This window comes from Drosophila yakuba, chromosome 3R (genome assembly GCF_016746365.2).
Source record: "Drosophila yakuba strain Tai18E2 chromosome 3R, Prin_Dyak_Tai18E2_2.1, whole genome shotgun sequence".
In the NCBI taxonomy this organism is placed as follows: Eukaryota; Metazoa; Arthropoda; class Insecta; order Diptera; family Drosophilidae; genus Drosophila; species Drosophila yakuba.
The window spans coordinates 24,643,060-24,667,788 of NC_052530.2; the positions used below are offsets into that span (position 1 = coordinate 24,643,060).

Genomic DNA, 24,729 nt, shown 5'->3' on the forward strand with positions numbered 1-24,729 from the left:
TGCCGAGCAATTCCTTAATGGCTTACTTGCGCCCCCTTCCCTTTTGGCCACGCTGTGCTGTCCTTAGATGTAAATAAAAATGCATTGCGCTGCCATTTCCTGTGAAAGCCAAAAGCATTTGATGTAACTCATTTCAGCTTATGCAGCGGCCACGTGACGACAACATTTTCCACCACCGCCCCATTTCCGCCCCCCCCCCTCTCTCATTTGTAGCGCTATTTGTATTTGCATTTGTGTTTGTGTGCAGCATTTTTTTTTATTACAGGTATTTGCAGTGCTCACGGGTATATTTGTGCAAATTTGTGTGATGGCAAGAGGAAACAAATGCAGACCACATATGAAAATATCATATAACGAATTTTAATTCTATAATATAACCATCACAATCTGCTGCTCGTTTTATAATATAAACCATCAAATGGATTTCCTTTTATTTTGAGCTTTGCACCAAATATTAAGTTTCGATAACTTTATCAAAAAAAAAGAAACACAAAACATTTATTAAAACACGATTTTCCCTATACAATGTAATACAATATTCACCACATACAATTTATTCTCTTAATTTCTATCGTTTGTTTTTCATTCTAGTTGCAATTAATACAGTACAACGTTTTTTCCTACGGTAACTCCCTGTCGGTACACTGGACCATATGATTATTTCTTTTTTAAATTGTTAGGCTTCCCTGTTTCTTTTTGTGTGTGGCACTGCATCGGCTTTTACGTGTTTTTCTTCGCCAAAGCTGTGTGAAATCAATGGAAGCTGTTTCACTCAGCCGTCGCCAGGCATTCTGGTCCTGCTCTCGGGTGGAAAACTGACTCTCCCTCCCCCCAAATGGCCCCCAACTGGCCCCTCCATCGCCTGTGATTGCGCAAAGTGCGGCGTTGTCCTGCGAAAGCGTTTTATTTAAATATGTACGTGTGCATGCAAATATATATACATATATATCGTATATATATATATATATATGCATATATATGTGCATATATGTGTTTACAGGAGCACAGCGGTGTGGTGGCAGGTAAACCGTAACGGTTTAAATCTGCTTGTCCAACACTCGGCTTCCGCCCTTCAGTCCTTTGGTCCTTCGGCACTTCAGCGGCCCCGTATTTGTGTCAGTTTCGTGCGGATCGCTTACAGTTGGCATAAAAAGGGATGCCAACAAAAACAGGAGCAGCAGCAGCAGCAGCGGCAGGACATGTTAAAAACAGTTTTATGCACTGCCAGAACGAGCTGGAATAAAATAAATATGCTGGCTGGCTGACTGCCTCAGTGGGTGTGGCCCTTTTTGGTTTCGTCCTGGAAAACGCAAAAGTGCCCACGCTTCAATGCGTGTATCTGTCGCTTTACCCGGCCGAAATGCTTTAAAAAGTGATTTTTACAAGCCTGTGCCTGTAAAAAGAAACGAACAAATCGTCGTAAACTACAGTGAAAAAGTCAAAACGTTTTTTTTTTTATTTTTCATTCCTTTGCCTTTCTTTGCCACCGCTGAATAGTCAAGTAAGCTAAGCCGACCTGAATTGAACCGAACTGAGCTGAACTGAACTGCCGATTTGCAATTTTCGGCTTTTGGGCCAAAAGGGCTTTGCAGCGGGTTAATGAATGAGCCGCAAACGGTGTGCTATATTTTTCTACCACGTTGGATTTTGTTTGTTTATGCTGCTTGCTCCGCCTGCAATTGATGGTGATTGAATTTTTTTTTGATTGATCGTCGGATTGATTGAACGGGTTGCTGTTGGTCGATCCGCCAGCCGATGATGGCGTTTGCACTACATACCGCTCTAGTGCCCTACGGTTAAAAACTAATAAAAAACTAACAGCAAAGCGGCGTAATTGAAAAGCGGAGTGGGTCGGCGGCGAGCACGGCCTAAAAACGAAGGAGGCACTGGGGAGGCGTTTTGGACCCAACTTCGGGGAATACACGCAATTACGCTAAAAGCAATTCCCGGCGAAAAACTCCAAAGAGTTAGCCGGCAAGTCAACCCTTAGCCTTTGGCTTACAAACAGAAAGAAAACCAACAAACAAATACATTTGCCACCTCTAAGACAGGCCCACAAATTTTTATTTAAAGCACTTTACCAGGATCGAGTTTCCCACCTCTCCTACCTTTTCCTCTCACTTGCTTCACCTATCTGTGTGTGTGTGTGTGTGTGTGTTGTTTGTGTGAGTCTGTCGTACAATCAACTTAAACTAAGATTACAAGCACCGCCCGCTAAGCTGCGGAAAAATGTGTGCCACCGACCAGCGAGCAGGAGCTACAGGAGCTCCAGGAGTGGCAGGATGCGGCGGTGGAGTCCTTGTTGGTGGGGCGGGAAATCCGCAAAACCACTCACGGCAGGCAGACACACAAACAGACAGACTCCTGCATTCGCTGGCCCCCGAGGAGTACGCATGCTATTTGTATTTAAAATGGGATTTACCTGGGGTTTTGTCACTTCTTTTAGCGGCGCTTTTAATTTGATTTAATGCGTCTACGCGTGCCGCGTCTGTGCCACAAAAAAAAATAAAACCGAAAAAAAAGGAAAAACAACGAAGAAACCAACGTCGCATCCTTTCTGCCGCCGACTGAAGGCAAGGACTCTAGAAAGTGGGAAAAACTGGGCTACGCCTACTGTTGTTGCTCTCGTTTTTTGGCCATTTGTGAGAATTAAGTTTGGTAGAGCCGCCACCGGGAATGCCACCTCAAATGCCACCTCAAATGCCCCAGTGAATTGGGCAAGTGAAAACTTGTGTTGCCGAAAACTTGCCGTGCGCCATGAAACTATGTACAAACTCAATTGCAAATGTATGCCAGCACGTTGTTTTGTGGCGGGGGCGGGAGGAGGGGGTAAAAATGCAAATTAATTTTCCGCAGGCCTTTTTGCTGCGGTGCCCATTAAATATGAGCGCTCTGCATTTCGTAGCCCGTTTCGTTGCCTTTTGCCTTGGCCTCCATTTTTGGTTTATGTAAATCTCGTTGAATCCGCCGTGGCTTCATCTCCAGACAGTTTTCCAAACCGACGACCGACTCTGCTCTGCGCTGCACATCAAAGACGGCCCAGGAACATTTTCGCTAGCGGCTAGACTTTGAACTCGCTGCTGAAGGAATGAAGGAAGGAATGGATTTTCAGGGAGATGGGGGGGGCGGCGTTTAGAGTTTAAAGTCTGGAGTCCTTGCCCAAGGCGCAACCGCAATTAAAACAGATTTCTTGTTTACGATGTCCTTGGCGAATTTGTAAATCAATTCTATGCGTATTTTAAGCAATTAATTTTCCTGAATTTTAATTGACTTTACCATCTGCCCCAGCGTCTTTTGGCCTCACTGTTTATTTGCTTGTTTATTTACTTGTTTTTCCACACCCCCCCAAACTTTCTCCTACAGACAGGCCACAAAATTTGAAAGCCGTTGTTGTTATCTGTATATGTTTCCTTTTGCGGTTAGGCCAAATTGATTTTAGAGCTAAGCAGAGTGCATGTGTACTTAGGTCACTTATGTTGGTAGTTGCTTCTAATCCCCCTTCAACTTGTCAGCTTCCGGAATTTTGGCTTGCAGCAGTGACCACAGAAGTAGCTGGGAAAGGAATTTTTTATTTGGCCCAAGGAAAAGAATTAATGGAAAATAATTAAACTAATAGCGCACTAAATTTGACAGAGTTATTTTCTGCAATGCTGCAAATTACTATTGGATTCTTTACTTTGTGCAATAATTATTTCTATGTCAATCTGTCAGCCAGGTTCAGTTGATTGACAAAGGTAACCACCGAAAACGCCAGCTTAGCCACCTGAGAAATACAAATAAACTAATAATGCTTTTAATTTGTAAAACTTTAAGAAATTTACCTTAATATTCGATCGTGTGGAGATGGGAAAAACAGAGCCGGCTGTAAAAGCAATTGATTTTTGGGAGTTCTTCAGGAAATAAATCAGTGTGGATTTGTAACTGCGACTAGAATGAATCCAGTTGGAATGGAATATGGCCGAAACCAGAAGTTCACAATCCGTTCTGAGCAGATCACACACAAAGCAAAATGGAAATGTCTGCACCATTAGACCATTAATATAGGCCACTGTGGCCAATCCTGTCCAGATGTCCGAAAAGAAGAGCAAATTGATCATGGAAAGGCCAAGGCAAATTCCAATCAATAGGAATTGGATTAAGATTGTGCATGAGATCGCTGGTCGTATTGCTGCAGCATACCTGAAAATAAATATTCTTATACAAATTGTTCTTTGAAATTATGGCTGTTTTTAGCTACTCAAAAATAAGCTTATGATCCTTGATGCACTTAATCAAATCTTGCTCGTTTTCAGCATCGCTTTTTCCGGGCTCAGTGCAAAGTTTCTCCACCCTCAGGCGCAAAAGTTTGATGTGAACTCTCAGGATCAAACCATATAGCAGTGGATATATGTCGCTCATTAGGGTTTGGGTCACAGCAAATAGCATGAGTGCTGTCTCGTTGAGGGCAGCGTTCCAAAAACTGGAACGACTTGCTCGCCAATCAACAAACGGATTATAGATGCGCCATGGCAACTTTCCACTTAGGGCGGCCGATAGAAAAGTGGAAATAGTGTAGGCGGTATAGATGAACTGGTAAATAAGGTAGGCTTTGTTGCAAGAGACCACACTTCGATGCACCTCCACTCGCTCCTTCATAGTAGTGCAACGTTTGTCCATTTCGCTCAGTAGCTTTTTGGCCTTGTAAAATCCCGAAATATACACATTGAAGAATATAACCTTGAATGGCATTCCCACTGAATTGAAAAATAATTGCAAAACTGTCAGCAGTTCATTCGGCGTGAAAGTGTTTATATCCTTTTTGCAACTAATGATGATTCCGATGGGCAAGTATACTGCACACCAAGCGAAAAGCAAACTGGATGTTATGTAGTAAAGAATCTTATAGGTTGCTGGACTTTTCCATCCCATGCAAAACATTGCATATTCGAAGTATCTAAATGCGTCTGGAGAGCCCAAGAGGTTCTTCGGATTCGGTTTTCGCAGATAGTTGAACAACATTGTTGCACTTCTCGGTCTCGATGTCTGTTCTAAACTGTTGGGGGTTATTTTAGACCTACTGTATTTATACTACCAATTGTCTATGTTTTTACCCAAAACACACCCAAAATAAAAAGTGCTTCATCTAAAATGCAAATTTGATTTGCAATGGCTACCAAAATCATATTTTGTTTTTGAACCCTGTAATCTGGGGTAATCACTGAAAATTTGGAATTTCTAAGGCTGTAATTATCTCCTATAGTCCTAAGCACACACCATATGTGAACTTGAAAGGTGGTCCGAAAGAGTAGGCAAAGTGCGGTAAAACATTGATTATAGATTACTGGGATTAAAGATTTCATATCCATATTAAAGCTGCTTAGAATGTTGATTTCCATATAACAAAAGGGACCATGAATTTATGAGTAAATAGTAGTAGTTTCCGGCCTTAAAAAAAGTTGCATAGTCAAATTTTTTTAAAACTTCCCATTGAGAGACAGATTCTTTTTTTCGGTCTTTGATTTCAACTAGTTTGGCTTTTATTTTTATTCAACAGGACTAATATTTTCTAATTTTAACAATTAAATGTGATGTTCTTAGAGTATAATGAATAAAACTATTAATTTTATAATTTCTACAATATCATTGCTGCCATTATATGTCTTATGTTCTAATTTTTTGCTAATCGTTCAGTAATGTTTAGATGGTTGACAAAAGTAACCACCGAAAAAGCCAACTTAGCCACCTGAAAAAAATTAAATTGTTTTAAAGCTGGGAAAGGTATTTTATTTAATACCTGAATATTTGAACTGGTGGATATCGGGAAAACTGAGCCAGCTGTAAATGCAATCGGGTTTTGGCAGTTCTGCAAGAAGAAAATCAGTGAAAGTTTGTATCTCCGGCTGGTGTTAAGCCAATTGGAGTGAAATATGGCCATCTCGAGATGAGCACAGTCCGACTTAATGAGATCACAGACAAAACAGAACGGAAACGTTTGGATCATCAGTCCATTGATATAAACAACTGTAGCCAAACCAGCCCAAAAGTCTGCAAAGAAAACCACATTTATTATGGACAAGCCCAAAGAAACGCCAATGAGAAGGAATTGTGTAAAGATAGTGCGGGCGATGATTGGATGTATCAACTTGGCAAATCTGAAATAATGGCAAGCATTTAAAAATATCTTTTTTCCTACCATAAATCGTTATATTTACTCTTGGATCAGTTGGTGATCTTTGATACATTCAACCAAATCTTCCTGATTTTCTTCATCGTTTTTTTCGGGATTCGAGCACAATTTTTCGACCCTTTGCTTTAGTAGTTGGATATGGGCTCTCAACATGAATCCATAGATAAGCGGATAAAAGTCGGTCAAAAGAGCTTGTGAGACGGAAAACATCATGAGCAGCATCTCATTGAGGATTGACTTCCAGAAGTTTTGTCTACTTTCGCGCCAATCGACAAATGGATTGTAGATGCGCCATGGCGGCACTTCCGAAATGGCGGCCGATAGGAAAGTGAATAAAATGTAGGATATATAAAAGCACTGATAGATGAGGTAAGCCCCATTGCAGCGAACCACCCATCGATGGACCACAATGCGTTCCGCAATATCAGTGCATCGTTTGTCCATTTCGCCCAGCAGATTACGTGCTTTAAGAAATCGCCAAAAATGCATCTTACAGAACAAGACCTTAATGGGTGTACCGACCGAGTTGAAAAAGAGCTGCAGAACAGTTAGGAGTTCGCTGGGATTGAAGGTATTGATGTCCTTAACACAAGTAATGATAATTCCAATGGGCAGATAGGCAGTGCACCAGGCCATAAGTATGCCAGCTATTATGTGGTACAACAACTTGTTCTTTGCAGGAGCCAACCATCCCATCCAATACATGCCATACTCAAAGTAGCGCAATGCGTCTGGCGAAGTCAGTAAATCCTTTGGGATGGGTTTTCGCAAGTACCTAAACAACATTGCTTTACTTGTCTGTCTACCAATCTGACATAAACTGCTGAAGAATGCTCGACAAGCGCTTTTATATTGAAAGGCGATTGCAATTTATTTTATTTTTCCCATAAGACTCTTAGGCAAAACGTTCCCACGATTCCCACTGGCTACGCACAATAATCAATTATTGCCTAACTATCGGTTGCTGAACTTGTAGTTCTTTGTGACCGCAACAAAGGATGTTATTTTGTTGAATTGCTGATACTGTAATCACCTGCAATACGCTGCCCAGCTTGAATTTCTAATTTGTTTTGCTTTCCACACTTTTTCCCCCCCAGGGTATTCCATATCATTAAGTAGGCAACAGTTTTACCCGCAATCGGACATTCAGCTCTGGCCGGCCATACAGATGTAAATGTCTTTGCCGCATGATTAATATATGTCTATGTGCTTTTATCATATATATACCTATGTATGTGTGGCTACACATTGCGTAGCCGACATGTGGGCCATGCTGCACAACTACCAAGGCCGAGGAGTCCTGCGATTTCCCAGTCTATTGTCTGTCTGACTGGCATTGTCGGCAGACGCGTGTGTTCGAGTTAATTTATAGACTTATCAACACTTAATCACCGGAAAAATGGCATGGCGCATGTGTAAACCGCACACAGTGCCACGCATGTTGATTATGCCCGATGTCTTATGGCCGTATTTCACCCGGAGACGAAGTCAGATTCAGAGTAAGAGTCAAAGGCAGAGTCAGAGGCAGAAAGACAGTGGAACACACACAGAGGCTTAATAGTTGTTAGTTAGTTGTGCGTGCGGACTGTTGCCTTACACTGTGCGTTACACATTTGCCTGTAATTTATACTTTATAGCCCGGCCAGATATGAAAAGTCTCTCGCACACACGCACACTCGCACACTCGCACACTATATGTGGCTATATTTTTTGCAGGCTCTGTTCAACATGTTGACTTTTATGCCATTTTCTGCGGTTTCCAAGTCAACTGTGGTCAGACGCTGGGCCCTGATATTTATGCGTGCATATAAATAACAAGGTCTCTGACTTTTCCACATATTGCGTATAAAGTTGGGAGCTGGAAAAGCGAGGCTTATGTTATTAGATTTACTGCCGCCAGAGGGCGCTACGCTGATGCTGATGCGAGGACCATAAAATGGCTGACATTCAAATAAACCCCGCAAAGAGTTGACTGCATAATTAAAGGCGAACACACCAATCATGTTTTGGCTGCATCTTCGCAAGTTGATTAAACTGACTTCGCCAGCCATTCAATAGGCCGTGGCAATTGGCCGGGACAATTGTTAACCATTTGAGCGGCATATACAGCGTATATGAGCCACGTTTGCTGATTCCAAACACACTCTGCCCCTATTCCTCTAATGATTGCAACAACGTGACGCATCAACATTTTCCATCTGTTTGGTGTATTTATTTTTTTTTTATTTTTTTTGTTCTACGCTCTTCTTGATCTGAGCTTTATTGTTTGGGCCATTTGGGCCATATGTGCGTGCGTACATGCGAGTTGGCTAAGTGAAAGGCGCCGCCTGATGAAGTATTGTTTCTGGATCATAAACTGATTTGCTTAAAAGCGAGTGTGTTTTTGCCTACGTGTTCAGCATTCTATGCCTACGCCTACTGTATCTATAGATTTGACTGGCGGGCACCTTATTACATTTTTTTTTTTCTTTTTATCCTAAACGTGTGCTAATTGGTTTTTGTGCAGCACAACCTCATAACGAGAGTCCACTCATCCGAAAGAGCCGAGTTATGGGCCTCGGTTTAGTCCGCCAGCCAGAGCCATTAAAAATTGATTTATTTTTAATTATCAGTGACGTGCGGCGCAATAATAAATAAACGTGAAAATTTATTGCAACGTCAAAAGCGACGGCCTGCAAAGCGTCGACCTCAACAATGGCGTGTGTGTATACGAATATTTGTACATATATCCACATGCCCATGTAGCCGCATATATGTATGTTTTAGGCTATTCGCAAAATATTTTGAATGCTGGAATGGAAATGTGGGCGGTGGACGGTGGAGGGGCGGGGGCAGAGCGTTGAGCTCACTGCAACAAGCAGGAAAATCGAGTTGCTGGCATATTTTACAAACACTTTGCTAATGTTGGCGCTTGTCTAACATATTTTTAGTTGCTCCCGATGATGGTGATGATGATGTTGTATAGAGTGACTAGTGCTGCCTTTGCTGTTTCTGCAGCTCCTATTATAATTATTATTATTATTGCAGCTGTCGCTCATAAAAGGCAAAAATGCGTGGAAAATGCTGTAAAAATTGTATTATCACAGGCCAACGGCGTGCGCCGGCCGTTTGACAACCGCTCGACCAACAACATTGTCACCGGGAACATTTTACTAATTTATTAACTAAACCAATGCCGCTGGACGAATGCAGAATGCGGAATGCAGAAAATGAGGCAAATATTTGCCGGACTGCTGGCAACCGCATTTTGCTAATTTGAGCCATCGGCTTGTGCTCCTTGTGCGCTCTGTTTGAAATTGAATTTTCGTGAAATTTGAGATTTCTAATGCCCGTTTACCCCACCGTTTACCGCCGCAGTGCTTCCATTAAAATGGCTCGTTTTTGGCCATTTGCAATTGCAATCTAGTACGAAGGACCGCACCCATTGTGGTTGCCCCCTTTTTGTGGCCTGACGCGTTTAATGAATTTTTCATGTCATCAACGTGGTACCATTGACCAATGCCCACTTTCAATTATTCACCATTCACCTCGCCATTCATTCTCCCCATTCAACTGTACTTACCGCATGCCCATTCAAATCAATTTTTGATTTGGCAGATTTACATTCTTTATTCATACGGCCAAGGCAAATGCTGTTTTTATTTGCGAAAAATTGTAAATTTATTTGGTAGATGGGCAGGAAATATTTTGTTTTTAATTCATCCACGGCATGCTGTGTAGTAGGGTATACAAGTTGGGGTTATTATGACGCGGAAGTATTATATGTTGTATAGCAATTATGGCAAACGTCCTAAAAAAAAAAATGGCCAATAAATGAATCAGCTTCCCAGATCTCGAGCTTAACAGGCGAATAACGAATACCTATTGAGAAGCGTTACTACAAAATGTGTATTTAAAAAAATTGCAATGGCGGAATAAAGTCGAGACTCTCGATTGGAGTGCATTTATTCACTATTTGTTCGCTGCTATCTGTAGTAAATATCATTCGCTGATGAGCGACGCACAGCGAGGCAATATATTTTATTCACATGCCAGTTTTTGCTGCGATGCGGTAATTGATACGCTAAACTGCATAACGCAGATTATGACGTTAACATGGAAACACTAAAATGAATCGCTAGCACTGAATGGTCAGTCGAATGAATGGAAAATTGTAGGGAAATGGTTGGGAAATGAACGGAAGGAGCGGGAAAACAAAATGCGCGGAGCAACAAAGGAAGCATTTAAATATTCAATGGAAGAAAAAAGGAACTATGATGATTATTATTATTATTGTAATTCGTATTAAATTTGCATGCTATCATGTTGCTATGCATTTGTTGAAATTTAATTATTCACATTATCTACTAATTTTTTAAATAATTCTGTTTATTTTATGCTCTTTTTGCTGGCGCAGTGGAATTTAATATTTCAACTGCCGCATATGCATATGCATATGTAGGTGATAGTAAAATGTGTGTGCGGCGTGTAAAAAGTTTGAAAAGCAATTTAAAAATGAAATTTATGAATCGAGCGTAGAAATGGCAATTGCTTTCTATGGCCAGAAGGTAATTAGAATTCATGACACGCCTATGAAATATCACACATACGCAGTGTGGCAAAGATTTCCTACTTTCTCCTTCTACTTCTTCTCCTCCTTCTTGTTCTCTCACCCCCCTTTTGATTTACGATTTTCAAATACACACACGCAGGCACACACACACATATATACTCAAAACGGAACAAACGGCAATGCAAAGTAATTTATGACAATTTCTTGGCCACAAAAACTGCGAATTGCAATCAAAGCCAAAAACGGCTAAGACCCGGCCAGAAGCTCATATAAATGTCATCCGGACTAACGATGGATGCGCTCCAGCCGGGAGCAGCTCTGCAGATGCATTAGTTGGCCACTTGGCTTGCTCTTCATATCTACGGCTTCATCTCGGTTTTCTACTCCTCCTTGAGCTCCTTTTTCCCCACCACATTCTTGGAGTCCTTTCAGGCTAGCACAAAGCTCGAATCCAATGAACTTTTGCATATAAAATGGTTTCGCTATGTAGGTTGCGCCGTGTTTTTTAATGGCGTGAAGTCAGCGGCGCGTAAATAATAAAAAAAAAAAAAAATACATAAAACACAGAACGTAGAACGTGGAAACATCATGAGGCATCTTAATAAATTACTTTGGGGATTTTGGTGCACAATTTTTAATATTGCCAGGCCGTCGCCCAGACAGCCACATCGTTGATATAGCGCCGGGGGCCAAAAACACACCCCCGCCGCCAGCGAGGGGTTAAAAGGGCTGCGATTGCTACTGCGACTGCGACGCTGCCGGGGAGGTGTGTTTTCACACCCGACAGTTGCTTGACATTTCGAGTTTAATGAAATTTATGCAATTTTTCTTATTTGCCAAATGCACTGCGGCATTCGCAGCTCGCCCGCGGCGTCAGCAACACGCCAAAGTGCAATGCATCAAGCGGGTGCACTTTATAAGGGGCACAACTGCCACTGCAGCTGGGTGGTGATAGTTGTGAGCTGCTTAGATATATAGACGGCTGCCTGACAGCTCCCGTTATATGTGCACTGCGGGAAAAGGGGCGTGCGAAGTCCAGGGAATTGCTTGTAATCAGTGGGCGAGGGGTGCAGTTTTCATTCAGCTATACCTTACATATCTATCACCTGCTTATTTATAATTTGCTTACATTTGATCTCACAAAAGTTGTTGAAATCAAAGTTGCCTTACAACCAAAATATTTTGCCAGTGCCATTGCCATGTGTGACTCATCATTCGCAGAAGTGGGGATAAACTATTTGCACAACACTCATATCGCCGGTAAAGTTTGCCATTGTTTGGCTCGCGAGAAATAATTCAATTTAGGCATGAAACTCAATACGTTGGCTTCCATTTCCCCTTCTCGCCGAAAAGAGAGGATTGTCCAAGTTAGTTAGTTGGCGGTAGAAACTTTCGTGGTGGGTTGAATTTAAAGCATAAGTACGTACTTGTTGCCAAAGTTCATAAAGGTGGCCTCCGTGCCTAATGATGATTATTTCTAGTTCATTTTCATTTAGCGCCATTCTTTTTTTTTTTTTTTGCCCCGACAATAAGGGCCTGGAAATGTGGTGGGTGGGATTGGGGCGTTAGATGGCCCGACGACATTATATTTTCATTGTTGGTCAGCCAAGCGCGAAGACTTTGGGGGGCAAAGAGGAGAATGGTGAAAGGAGCGAGCTGTTTCCTCAGCTCAATCCCGCTGCCTCTATTTTCTGGCTTATGCTTTCAACGGATTTTGGCTTGGCTGCCGCACAAAATGAAACAAAATGTCGTCAGAGTGTCATTTGGCTTCGAAAGGACGACCGGCAGAGGGACCAAGGACCAAGGACCATGGACCTGGAACAGGAAAGAAGGGAAATGCTGCAGCTTTGCTTTCAGCTAACGGTGGGGGATATCGGCGGACATAGAAGCGCCTAATGTGCTCCGAGCTGCTAAAGACTCGGCAGTCGAGTTAATGAAACCAATAAATTAATTTTAATGATTGCATACAACCACACTCACTCACACATACAGAGCCGTATAGAGACACACACACAGGATACAGGATACAGTGAAGCGTGCAGTTTGCTGCGTCAGGACCTTCTACTTTTCCTTCTCTCTCCTTCTTTCACTGGGCGTGGCACTCGCCATAAGTAATTGACAAAATCTTAATTAGTCCTTGGCATGTCCATTGAATGGCTTCTGTTGGTTGTCGAGTTTAATTAGCGTTAAATATTTGCAGCGTCTTGAGTTTAATCAAATTAAAAATACCATCCTCTCTCTCGCCAAGTAAAAATCAATGCCCTCGCACGCTAGACCGCTAATCAATTAGTTGTTTAATCAAATTTTCATTAACCTTCCGGTGGCTTTCCGATTACCGGGGGCCAATTAAAAAGCCTATTTCGATTGTTTGCCAGTGTGTCAACTTAATCATTTCAGCGCATTATCTCTCCACACACACACACACATACTCTCATATCCTGTCCGTTATCCTTGCCGGGGGGCGGCAGTCCTCGATGCGATCCAGAGTGTTGCTTGCATGGAAAACAAACCGTAATCAGTTGAAGAGCCGAGTGCGCTCAAGAATTTCCACTTGCACTTGCCAACGGCCACTTGGAGCTATAAACTGTGAAGAGCTCTTCCGGCTACCAGCAGTCGGCATCCGGACACCGATGAGGATGCGGATGAGCATGAGCATGGGGATAGGGCAGCTGCCCCATCGAGTGTCCTTGAAATCGAATACAGCTGCAGCAGCTGCTCTTCGTCCTGCTGCACAGAGGGAAAATCAAATTGTCTAATTCTTTGGTGGAAATCGATGGGTTGAATATAAAGCAAATTAATATTTTAAAGAAATACATGAATTTCGTTTAAAAAACATTATTTATACAATTATGAGATATTTAGTTTAAAGACTAAGCACACATAAAACTTCAAATTACAGCTGCTAGTTAATGTGCTCAGTGTAAGTCCGTGTTTGTGTACAAGTACCTAGTCTACTTTACTCTATGCGACTGTCGAAAAATTTTGCATAATTCGCAGAGCATGTGCATCGACATTTATGCGTCAGGACGAGGTCGGTTTAATTAAAGTTTAACTTCAGCTGGTCGAAAGATAAATGCGACCCGGATTGTCCTGGCAACCTAGCAACCTTTGGCCCGCTTATCGAGCAGGCAAACACTTTGCTACCTTTTCGCTACTCTTGTACTGCTGTACTGTTGCTATAGATATCAGCTACTGATGTATTCATCTCTGGGTCAAAAGCTTTGCGTTGTCAAAGTGTCAAAGTGTAATCATGGTTTGTGCGAAAGGCTTAAATTAAATTAATTGACGGCCACTTGAAGTAAATTAAACTGGGCCCGAAATGCGTGTATTTCACCTGTTGTTACTGCTGTTGCCTTTTTCACGTTTTCCCTTCAGTCCTGTGGCCATCGTCAATGCCCTGCCATTAAAGAGATTACAAAAGGGTCAAAGGGATCGCTGCGATTGCTCATAATTGCGCGACGCCTGCGGCCATCGAATGTCCTTAACTCCCGTTTCAGATTTTTTTTTTGTTCAGTTCCTTGTCCTTGTTGCAAAAGTGTCATTTGCGTTGACTACCGAACGAGAGAGATGGCAGATACTGTGTCAGAGCATTTGGATGGCAAACTAATTAAATTTTGCCAGCCTGAGTCGGCGTTGGCGGATATGGGTAGCCAAATTGGCGCCGCAAATTGGTAATTACCCCGGCTGAAGTGCATGTCAAACACGTAAAAAGGCAACGGAGTGCGGCAAAGAAAGCTAACGCTTTCTAGCTGCCAGCAACCGTCTCTGAACAATGTGCAATTAGCCAACGACAACTGAAACTGCAGCAGCATCTACAAATATAATTACACTGCTCCAAAAAAAAAAAAACACTAATTGCTCCCATTACATGATTGAAAAGAATAATTTAGCGAGACTTGAATCATTGCATTTTTCACAAAAGTTTAATGTATTACTTCTGCACTAATATCGTTTTAAGATATTTTTCTGATACAGACAGTTGAATGTTCAAGGAATTGTTCTCTCTGTACTTACACACATACAGTTGCATCCACATTCCACAGTGGCGATGACAATCAAGCAGCCACGCAAAGCAGCTGACGACGCGTGTCCTGAGTGTCCTTGTTTTCGCTGTGTGTGTGCTATCGTGTGTGTGTGAGTCTGTGTGCGGATAGCCTTTGGTCGCCTTGTGGGCGGGTGGGCGTGGTCAGCTGCAGTTGAGCTGCCTAATTACTTGTAAGTTGGCGAATTTGCGGCATGGCGTTTTCGGGGGCCCGGCAACTAAATTGAATTTGACGTGCCAGCAAGCGGTCAATTGCTAACGAGTCGCACCGCCATCCTGCACCACCAAATGTGGACCAGCACCGCCAGAAGGTTACACAAACGGACGGACAGGCGAACGGACAGACTAACGGACGGACAGACGAACGGATGACGTCGCGTGTCCGTCGTTTCCGGTTTCCTGAGCCAGCGCAACTTGCTGATTGCCGGCGTGTAATTATTTTTTAAGCACTTTGTCTGCCCGAGAAATTAGACCTAACTAAGCCAATCTCTTTTATTTCATTTCGGTTATTTTTTTTTTTTTTGGTTGGTTCCCTTTTCTTTTTGTTGTGCATTTGAATAGCGCTGGCAGTGGAGTGGGTCCAAAAGGATCTGGCAGTGGGATTTGGCTTTTGGGTCACACACGACGGTCGGGAATCCTTGGCGCGTATATCCTCTTGTTGCTCGGATTTCATTTTTCGGTTGCTTTGTCCAATTAGCAACTGTTTCGGGGGCTACGATTTCATTTCTTTTATTGTGCTCGTTATCCTTTTTATTTTGTTTCGCTGTTGCTTTTGCTGTTGTTGTCGCTGTCGCGGTCTGCGCTTCGGTTTCAACTTGTGCAAATTTGATATCCTTGTTACGGCAAATTGTTGTGCAATTATTCTGGATTCGCTTCCCCGTCTGTCTGCACCCCTGCCTGCCACTTTTCAACCACCTTAATTCAAGTCGAATCTATTCGAATCGAAACGAAACGTATCGACGGTTATTTATATGCTCCACAAAACGTCACAGTGCCCCCCTCATTGTCATTGTCCTGCGCCAATATTGTCGCCCTTTCGATTATTTATGATCTTTACTTTCCAGCGAGTGCTCCCCACGGGCCTGTGGCCAAGTTTTAGTAGTCATCGTCCTCGGCTCGGTAATAAATTTATGCTTTTTTATTTCCTCCTGTCATAATTTTACCCTCAAACGCACACACACACACACACATACTCACATACATATATAGAAGAGTATGCATGCTCCAAGGACGAGATGAAGGGTGGCGATAGCAAAATACTTGGGCCTTTTTCCCTTACATTCTCGAGTTCCGCCCTTTGGGTCTCCTTACTCCATTCAGGACTCTCGTCACCCCACCACCACTCTCAGTCTGCGTAGAAATTTTCCAATTGATAAATTATTTTATGGCAAATACACAAATTTTCTCATACGCACCCGACTCTTAACTCTTTTGCGTGTGGTTCCGGTTGTTGCTTTTGTGGCCTGGTTTTTCGATTTTCATTTGGTGGCTTTTTTTTTTGGAAGCCAGGATACTTGAACTCTTATCCTTGTGTCCTGCACATAAAAGCCGTATATTCGTATTGCTTTGGGTACGTAATATCCTTGTGTATTTTTGCGTATTTCCTGTCCAAGCTTCTTGACCATTGCTCGTCTGCTCGTCATCATCATTTTCCCCGGCTGCTCCTTTATTTTTTGCTGTCGTCTTTTTTTGGTTTTTCGGCCTGGTCCAAACACATAAAATCAATCATCTTTCTTCTGGGCCTTCTTTATCAATATTTTTTGCGATGGCTTTCATCATCAAAAATTTGTTGCTTCGCTTGTTTTTTGCTACCTATCCTGGCTATCTGGCCACAGTCTTTGGCCGAAAGGAAAACAAATTCGAGTCGATTTATAAAGCATTTAAGTTGCTTTTCCTTTCACTTTGTGCGACGACGACGGCGACGACGACTCCGGTTCCTTATAAATATGCTACATTTATTTTAATAGAATTGTTTATGAGCCCCATATTGGCATCGCCGGCATTCATTCGGCCTCATGTACTCCATTTTGCTGGTTTCAGCCAGTGCAACTGCCAAAACATGTTAAGTATAGAGATTGTAATGGAAATGCAAAAGAAAAAAACAAAACGCTGGCGAGTTTCACACACACGGGGATATGGTGAAAAAAACCGCGCCAAATCAAAGACAACAAATCCAAAATGCGCACACAATATTTTTCGGGATTATTTCAGTTGGCTTGCTGTCACTGCCAGTGGAGTGGAGTGAGCAGGAGTTAAGGGGGCCAAAGTCCTGCTCCTGTGCACTATCCTGCGGAGACTAAAAGTTCGGGCTTGGATCCAAATTTCTGTTAATTTGGCAGCTTGTCCTGCGTTGGCATTTTGTTTTTTTGCCTGCCGGCCTGCCTCTGCCGTCGTTTATATTTTTTTACGCTCTGCTTGAGTTTTATTCGCCTGTGGAAAAAACGTCACTGAAGACTCGAATATATACGAATGTTCGTATGTGCACTGAAAAAAGTGTTTTTTTTTTTTGTGCATACAACAAATAATTTACACTTTGGTTTGGCTCAAATCAAAGCACTCATAAATGGTGGGGTATAAAAAGTATCTAACAAATAGTTGTTGAGTTTTATGTATTTCAAATCTTTCCAGATCTTTGAGAACTGCTTAGTGCATTACCAAATCAATGCTATTTTTTGGTATGCATATATTGATAAAAGTCCTGTTTTATTTCGAGTGTACCAGGGTATCTCGCTCTAGGTCGCCTCTATGCTGTGTGCAGATATGCAAAACGCTGTGCGCACATAAATTTTAGTGTTGGGCCACGCTTATTTGCATAGGAATTATGTATTTGGGCACGGCGGCTTAGCTGCATTACACAGGACACCCGGAATATAGATCCCTACAAACATATATACACCACGACACGCTCGCACACACACACACAGACACGCACACACGAAGGACTCTCTGTGGTCATGCAGAAAACTAACGCATATCGTTTTCCTTGTATTTTGCAGCTATAAATTTACAAACGCCCCAGGAAAATGCATTGCAGCAAAACAAGCAATTAAAGCAGTGCAGCCCCGCAACCACGAACCGAACCTGTAGTACTTTATCCCCAGTACCCAGCAGTATCCTGGTAGCGTCGTATCCTGCCGCCGCCTGCTGTGCTAAAAACCTATTTTGAATAATTAAAATTCCGTAAGTGCTGCAGTCGAAGACGTCGACAAAGGCGAGTGCTTGTGCAAGTTCTGGAGCAAAGTGGAAGCAGAAGAAATCGCAGGACAACGGCAAGGAGCTACCATTGCTCGCAAAACACAATCTGCGGCCTCCAAATTCGTGTGCAGCAATGAAATAATTAATTCAATGCACCTGACTAAGTCGCCGAACAGAAGTAGCAGCAGCAGTAGCAACAGCAGCAGCAGTAGAATTGCTTACAAATTCGAGTGCCACAGCAAAAGCAAGCAGAACAGCAACACCGGCAAAATGGCCGCAGAAGCGAGGACAATTAGCCAGCCAGGACATATCCGCGATCGCCGGGTGAGGAGCCTGCCCCACATCCTGCTCCTGGCCTTCGCAGTGGTGTCCCTGCACTTCGAGAGCGGTAAGTTGAGAACACGATTGATATCACTCCATCCTATGCAGCTAGTGCTGCCTACTTGGCTATTTTAAAGCTAAATGATAAATGTGTAAACTGAAGATTTTGGCGTGACATATACTCAGACTCTATATGATAAGTAGTCGAGTCGATTTAGCCATACTCGTTAGTCATTTCCTTCCTCTGTCCGTTAGTTTGTCCGTCCGTATGAGCATCGTGATCTCTGTAACTTTAAGAGCAAGTAATATATAATATAAGCTTACCATATCCCACGTTGTTTCTTTATCACCATGCATAATTCTTGGCTTTGAAATTTGCAGCCAGCCATAATTGGCACCACTGATCCCAGGTTGGCGGGCTGGGCCCTTGGCAATTGCAAATTCAATCGCGTGCAAGAGGGCCAAGTCAATCAGCTTGCGCGGCCGCAAAGCCATTCAATTGAGAAAGCCACAAATTGCGGGTCAGCGGAGGCATAAGTTAGGGGAAAGGGCAATGCTCGATGACGGAGCTTTGTCGGCCGGCGAATTAATCTCACGGATGAATATTTCAAAGCGAAACTTGAGCAATTAATTTCGCTAATTGCTTTTCTTCGCCACGTTTTTGTCTCAGGACCAGTCGCGGCGAGTCGGCGAGTCTCAGGACTTTTTGCATTTAAACTTGCCCCGCAGTGGGTGCATTTCAAGGACTCAACTTTTGCCTGTGCATAAACTCAATCTGGCATTTATGCGAATGTCCACGGAATCAAATAAGAGTAATGACATTGCCAGCCAAAGGAGCCTGTGATCCTGGGAGCAGGAAGCAGGCAGCATGGAGCAGGAGGCAGAGAAACCCTCAGCGTCTTGGGATCTGGCCGAGTTCCTTGACAGAGAATCTAGGGATGCGGCGGTGCAATGTCCTTTGGCTACTCAAACATTCCAGTGGCTATTAGTATTCATATCTTGACTGAACTAAACTGAAAGCTTAAATTCCTCTGGCCATTCGCTCCTACTACAGTTCCCCCTTCGTCCTTTTCGTCCTGCTGCAAAGGGACTGGTTTTTGGGATTCCGTTTTTATCTGCCAACGTTTGCATGAATTTTCATTTCGTGCTAGAATTGTTGAAAAAGATGCAATTAAATTTTAGGACCAGGGGTGTCGCTTGGAGAAGAGCACAAAAAATGGGAAGGAGATGTAGATGGACGTGGTCATGGACTTCGAGACGAATGCGGGAATCGAAAGACGAGTCAAATATAAAGTGCACATATATATGTATATATACGTAATATCTATATAGATATATAGAGCGTGAGAGCAAAAGAAAAAAAAAGAAGCTTGGCACGAATTTTCCAAGTCCCTGACAGTGTCTCAGCGAACGGACACTCGCCTGAATTTTCCTTCTGGTGCGGTTGCAGCTGCCGTCAGTGGCAAGAACGCATTATTAATTTATTTTTCAACTTGTTAGATGAATAAGCAAAGAGCAAAAATGCTCCTCTATTGCTGCTTTGCTGCTTTGAATGCATCCAAGCAAAATTTCCCAATTTAAACGTCGTCGTCGTCTCCTCGTCTCGTCGTCCTGGTTCGAATCCCTGAATCCTCGATGCAGTTGGCTGAACAGCAGCGGTTCATTGTCAGGTCATTTTGCATGCAGCTTTTGAGACAAAGGGTACGGGTTTGATGGTTCAGCAGAAGGGCAACGTGTCTCGACCGAACTTCAATCTGCTGTCCATCACTGTCTTCGATCGTGCTCCGCCCGGCACCACAAGGAAATAAAATCCAAAAGTGAATAATGAACCGCAAATAACTTGACTTTGTCTGCGAGCGGGTGCTCCGCTTCAGAATTTCAGTACTCACCGATTTCCGGATGTTTTTCAATTGCTGCAGGACGTTTGTCTGGCGCTTTGGCAAACTGCGAGTGTCAGTAACAATTAGTTTTGGCTTTTTGGTCAGTAGTCTGCAGTTAACAGACATCGCAGCTCCGCTCTCAAATATTTGCATTTGCGGTTGTCAGCGTGTCGAATAGCATGAAAGTCGCCTTGCTTTTTGGTTTTTTATTTTGGCATTTTTTCACAATTAATGAAGTGCAAAACGCTGCGGCAGATTGAGTTTGCATTTGCCAAACGCAAATCTCATCTTCATCTTCATTAATGTTGAATATATATTGTGACATAAATCACACAATCAAATTATCTGCATATCCCAATCGCCTCGGGGGAAAAACCGAAACGAATCGGAACAGATTTGGATTCAGCTGTCGGACTCAACTAATCAATTTGACATAGGTAAGTTGCCGCAGTGGCAAACTTTTGGCCCCAAAAACTTTGGATACTCACTTTTCGGAAAAGTTGTTTTCCACCCAGTTTACCCAGTTAGATAACACTTTGCACATATGTATTCACCGTGTGTGTGTATGAGTGTGTTTGTGCTAGTCCGTAAGTGAAATTTATTAACTGCATGGACCACAAGCCAAATGCAAATAAATCAGACATCAGGCAGTGCAAAACTTGGCTCAAACAAACGATAATAGGTGAAATGCCGGCGGCAGATGAGGCGGAAAAGTTGCCAATGCCTTTTTTGCTTTTCCGGAGCGGGGCGGGAAAAGCAAAACAAGGAAAAACCACAAAAAGGATATTGACGTGTGACGGGGAGCAGGACGACGACGAGGACGCATCGAGAGGCTCTTGAGGCCCACGCGTTGATGGCATTGCAAGACCGAATGGGACTGGGTGTGGAAGTGGGTTGGCTGCTCGTTCATCAGTCCCTGGCCACCTCTTTTCCACCCATTTGCCATTTCCCAACACCCACCGCCCAACACCCCACACTTTTCCACCAGTTTAGGTGCGGCGGTGTCAAGTATTTGCACTTGAATTGCGCGCTAAGCAAAATTTACGCGCATTTGTTTGTGCGACTCCAGAGAATTTCCTCGTCGCGTTTAAGGCTCAAGTGAAAATCGATGAGGCGATGCCTGCATGTACACGGAGAAATAATCAATCATATTCAGGAGCCAATATTTCAGTGCGTAAAAGGTTTTTGCATCATTTCTACGAAATTTATGATTTGTGGTGGAAAGAAAGCGCTCCTTTGAATATCAAAAAATGGATTTACCATATTAAGTATTCTTGAATTTAAGAACCTAATCCGTATATTCAATATGAAAAGGAATATAGTAGTTACTTTAGCTTGCAAGTTGCTAGAAAGTCCTTTAAAACTTGTGTTTAAATAGTTAAGTTGTGTTTAATAGTTAGTGGCGAAAAAGCAAAGTTTGTTTTTACCATTAATGCCTGGAGATTAATAATATCCTTCTCATTTTTCCGTGTATCCTGCGGGACGTTGGCATTGCCGTTTTGGCCACAATGTTTTCTTTTCCGCCTCCGCTCCGCTTCGCTTGGCTTTTTATTGGTTTCCTTCGCCTTCTTTTTTTGGCTTGTTTGATTTGGCTGTTGTCCTGCTTCTGGTGTCATGAGCAAAGGAGCAGCATTTGAGCAAACAGACTAGACCTGCCAGCACACACACACACACACACACACACATATACATATGTGGCGAGCCAGGACGAGGCACTCAAAGCCTTTAGCCCGGGCACATATTGCTTCATCTCTCTACGTGAGTCTGCCGGCAGAGGCATCAAAACTGTCGACAATATCAACGTCAACGCCATCATCTCCGCTCCAGCCCCAGCACCAGCACCAGCTCCAGCTTCCGAGCTTCCCAGCTCCATATCCAACTGATTCCCAGTTTGCCAGCATCCCATGTTCCCATCTTTCCATCTCCATATCCCTCCACTTGCTCCGTCATTATGGGCTTCGGCTGCCACTTCACAAAAATGCACACAAAATCCTCAACTTTATCTCGTCAATAACTTAAGTGCCAGCCAGGGCTCTCAGTTCCTGTGGCACCCTACAGTTTTATCCTGTTATTTGGTCTCTGTGCTACACACAAAGAAATACTTACAGGACCTGCTTTTGTTCTCCACTTGATGAATAAATAATAATGTGTGTTCGAGTAATGCCACTTTTCATGAAGGCTTCTTCTGAGATACGACTAAAAGTTATTGTTGAAATTGCTCAACAAAGTGAAATGGATAGGAGATAGTAATATAATAAATGCACATATTTTTAAAGTGATTTGACTTAATTTTTTAGAGTTTTTACCTATTTTAAGTGTACCATTTTGCTGGCTGTGGCTTCGATATGCCCATTTCCCTTTTTGCCACATTCGTTTATTGGTAAAAATTTGCCTCAACTTCGTTTGGCACGTACTGCGGTTGCAGTGGCAAAATGCTTGCAAATGATTATTTTATTGACAATTAAATCATAAACATAAACCCAAGCCGCACAAATCTACCGAGTGTGAGTTCGAGTTTGAGGGGTGGAGAGCTTGACATGTTGTAAGGAGTGAAATTTTATTGCCATGAATGCCAGGAGCTGACATTAGTCACAGCCGAGTTGCCCAAGCCCGCAGTGAAAGCGATTCCAGTTTATTGCAGTATTTAAGGCCAGAGATGGAATCGCACTTAAACGCAGAGCATGGGGCAATGTGCCGCTTATTGCCCATCGAGTGCATGTGTGTGTGGCAGTACTACTCCCGAGTGTCCTTGCCACCGATGGGGAAGTGAACTTGTTGAGCGAACAAGACTTTGGGCTGTCAGCAGAGGTTATCAACCGCATTTTCAGCATAATAATCTTCGATCGAGGTGATATTAAAAAGTCAAATCTCCGGCAAATGAAGAAATTGTGTGTGTGTGGCCCCCGTTTAAGGTGTCTGCTAAGTTGGCTTTGAGCTGCTAAGTTGGCTCTGATTGAATTGGCAGCAGAAAGGAAAGCACTTTGCTGCTGCTGCTGCAGTAGCGCACCATATTTAATTTGTGTGCAAATGCTTGGCAAACGGGTTTCTAATAAAATAAAGTGACTCACCGTCTGGCTGGGCACCCTACATACTAGTTAGCTCCTTGCTACGAGAGCTACGAGAACTTCATTAAAATCTCGGGCTGTGGCCCTTTCATTTTGTGCCCGGCTTTCACCGGAAAGCCATTTCATTATGGCAAAAACGGCTGGGCAATTTTAATTTGCAACGCGTTTGGCATTGGCTTTCTCAGCTTTCTCGAGCGGAGGAGCACTTCAAGCAAATTGACATGGACTTGCAGCTGGGCATGGACTTGTAGCTGGACATGGACTTGCACCTGGCTGATGGCATTGTATGCCACTGGTTTCTTTCTTTTTTTCTTCTTTTTTTTGTCTTTTTGGGCCGCAAATAAAATATGAAAACAGACACAACAGACAAAAGCATAGCTTAGTGTAGGTGAAACAGTGCTGCCTCAGCTTCATCATCATCATTATCATCTTGGTAGTTATCACCAGGATTGGCAACAATGAGCAGGCACTGCGGGCTACTTGTAGCTGGTGGTGGTGCTGGCGCTGGGATCGGATTGCCCGGCTTGGGTGTTACCCAGTGTCGTCCTCCGACGACATCCGACATGCTGCCAAAGGAGGTTAAAATATTTTTGCAGCTTTATCTTCAGACATTTGTCGGGCAGAAAAAAAAAAGAAGAGTGGTAGGGTTGTCGTAATGCAGCGCAGGGATTTAACTGACAGTGAGTGCAGCAGGGCAGCACTCAGTCCTGCCCGTTGGGCAAACAGATGGCCTCCTTTCCTTCTCCTTTCCAGCATGCAGCGTGGAGCATGGAGCATGGAGCAGGGATTCCTGGTGTGGCCCATGGGATGTGGCCATTTTACGGCTGCCCTGCAGTTGGCTGGGAACCATTCAGCTGCACTTTGCCGTTGGGTGATGGTGGGTGGTTTCCAGCAGCAGCAAATGCTTCAAATTAATTTCACCGCATGGGGAAATTGCCGGGCATTGTTTGGCACTGGCATCAGGAAGCCGTAAATCAGGATGCCGGCACAAAGAGGCACGGATCCGGATCCGGGCAGTTGGGCGATCTCAAAATGCACGGGGTCTTTTCGTATATATGTGTGTACGGGCCTTTCTCATTTGCCTGCTGTTTGCTCTCAACTGCGCTTATCGGCGTCTAATCTCTTTATGATAAAATGTTTATATTGGCGACAATATCAAAAGCTTCTTGGCCGTGTTGGGTGGTTGGTTGGTTGGTTGGTTGGTTGGTGGTTGTTGCAATAATAAATTCAGAGTGCCACCGCAAACAGTGCGGGAAATGGAGGCCAAAGTTTCCACATTGCCATATGAAAGATAAATTCACGGATAAGAACTTTGGCCGGGCGCTGTGAAAAGCGGATTGTATGTACAAGCTAATTTAAGTTCGACGCCAGCTGTGCGTTTTGCTTGGGCTTCCACATTCACATCCTTATCCTTATCCCAGCTACCAAGTGGATGGCCGTGTCCTGGCCCCAAAGCAAAAGTGCTGGCAAAAGCCAGAGGAGCGCAGCTGTTGTCCAACCGCACCAGG

At 43.3% G+C, this 24,729-nt stretch overlaps 3 protein-coding genes across 5 annotated transcripts in view; 1 reads left to right on the forward strand and 2 right to left on the reverse strand.

Annotated features, from left to right (window-relative positions):
• The window catches only part of LOC6538227 (leucine-rich repeats and immunoglobulin-like domains protein 1), a 127,334-nt gene that overhangs the window by 43,045 nt on the left and 59,560 nt on the right, over window positions 1-24,729 (forward strand). For all 3 annotated transcript variants that reach the window (XM_015193219.2, XM_015193220.2, XM_039375142.1), the window contains exon 3: window positions 17,757-18,343. In XM_015193219.2, the coding sequence (XP_015048705.1) occupies window positions 18,106-18,343 (238 nt within the window). In that variant the 5' untranslated portion in view covers window positions 17,757-18,105. The remainder of the gene's footprint in view (window positions 1-17,756; window positions 18,344-24,729) is intronic.
• Window positions 3,055-5,108, reverse strand: LOC6538219 (odorant receptor 98a). Its single transcript, XM_002098710.3, has 3 exons — window positions 4,238-5,108; window positions 3,822-4,179; window positions 3,055-3,763 (listed from the first exon to the last, which is right to left on the reverse strand). The coding sequence occupies exons 1-3, from the start codon at window positions 4,996-4,998 to the stop codon at window positions 3,695-3,697; spliced, it is 1,188 nt and encodes a 395-aa protein (XP_002098746.2). The 5' UTR covers window positions 4,999-5,108; the 3' UTR covers window positions 3,055-3,694.
• On the reverse strand, window positions 5,579-8,637 carry LOC6538220 (odorant receptor 98a). Its single transcript, XM_039375144.1, has 2 exons — window positions 6,192-8,637; window positions 5,579-6,131 (listed from the first exon to the last, which is right to left on the reverse strand). Exons 1-2 carry the CDS (start codon window positions 6,950-6,952, stop codon window positions 5,648-5,650), a joined length of 1,245 nt encoding a protein of 414 aa, XP_039231078.1. The 5' UTR covers window positions 6,953-8,637; the 3' UTR covers window positions 5,579-5,647.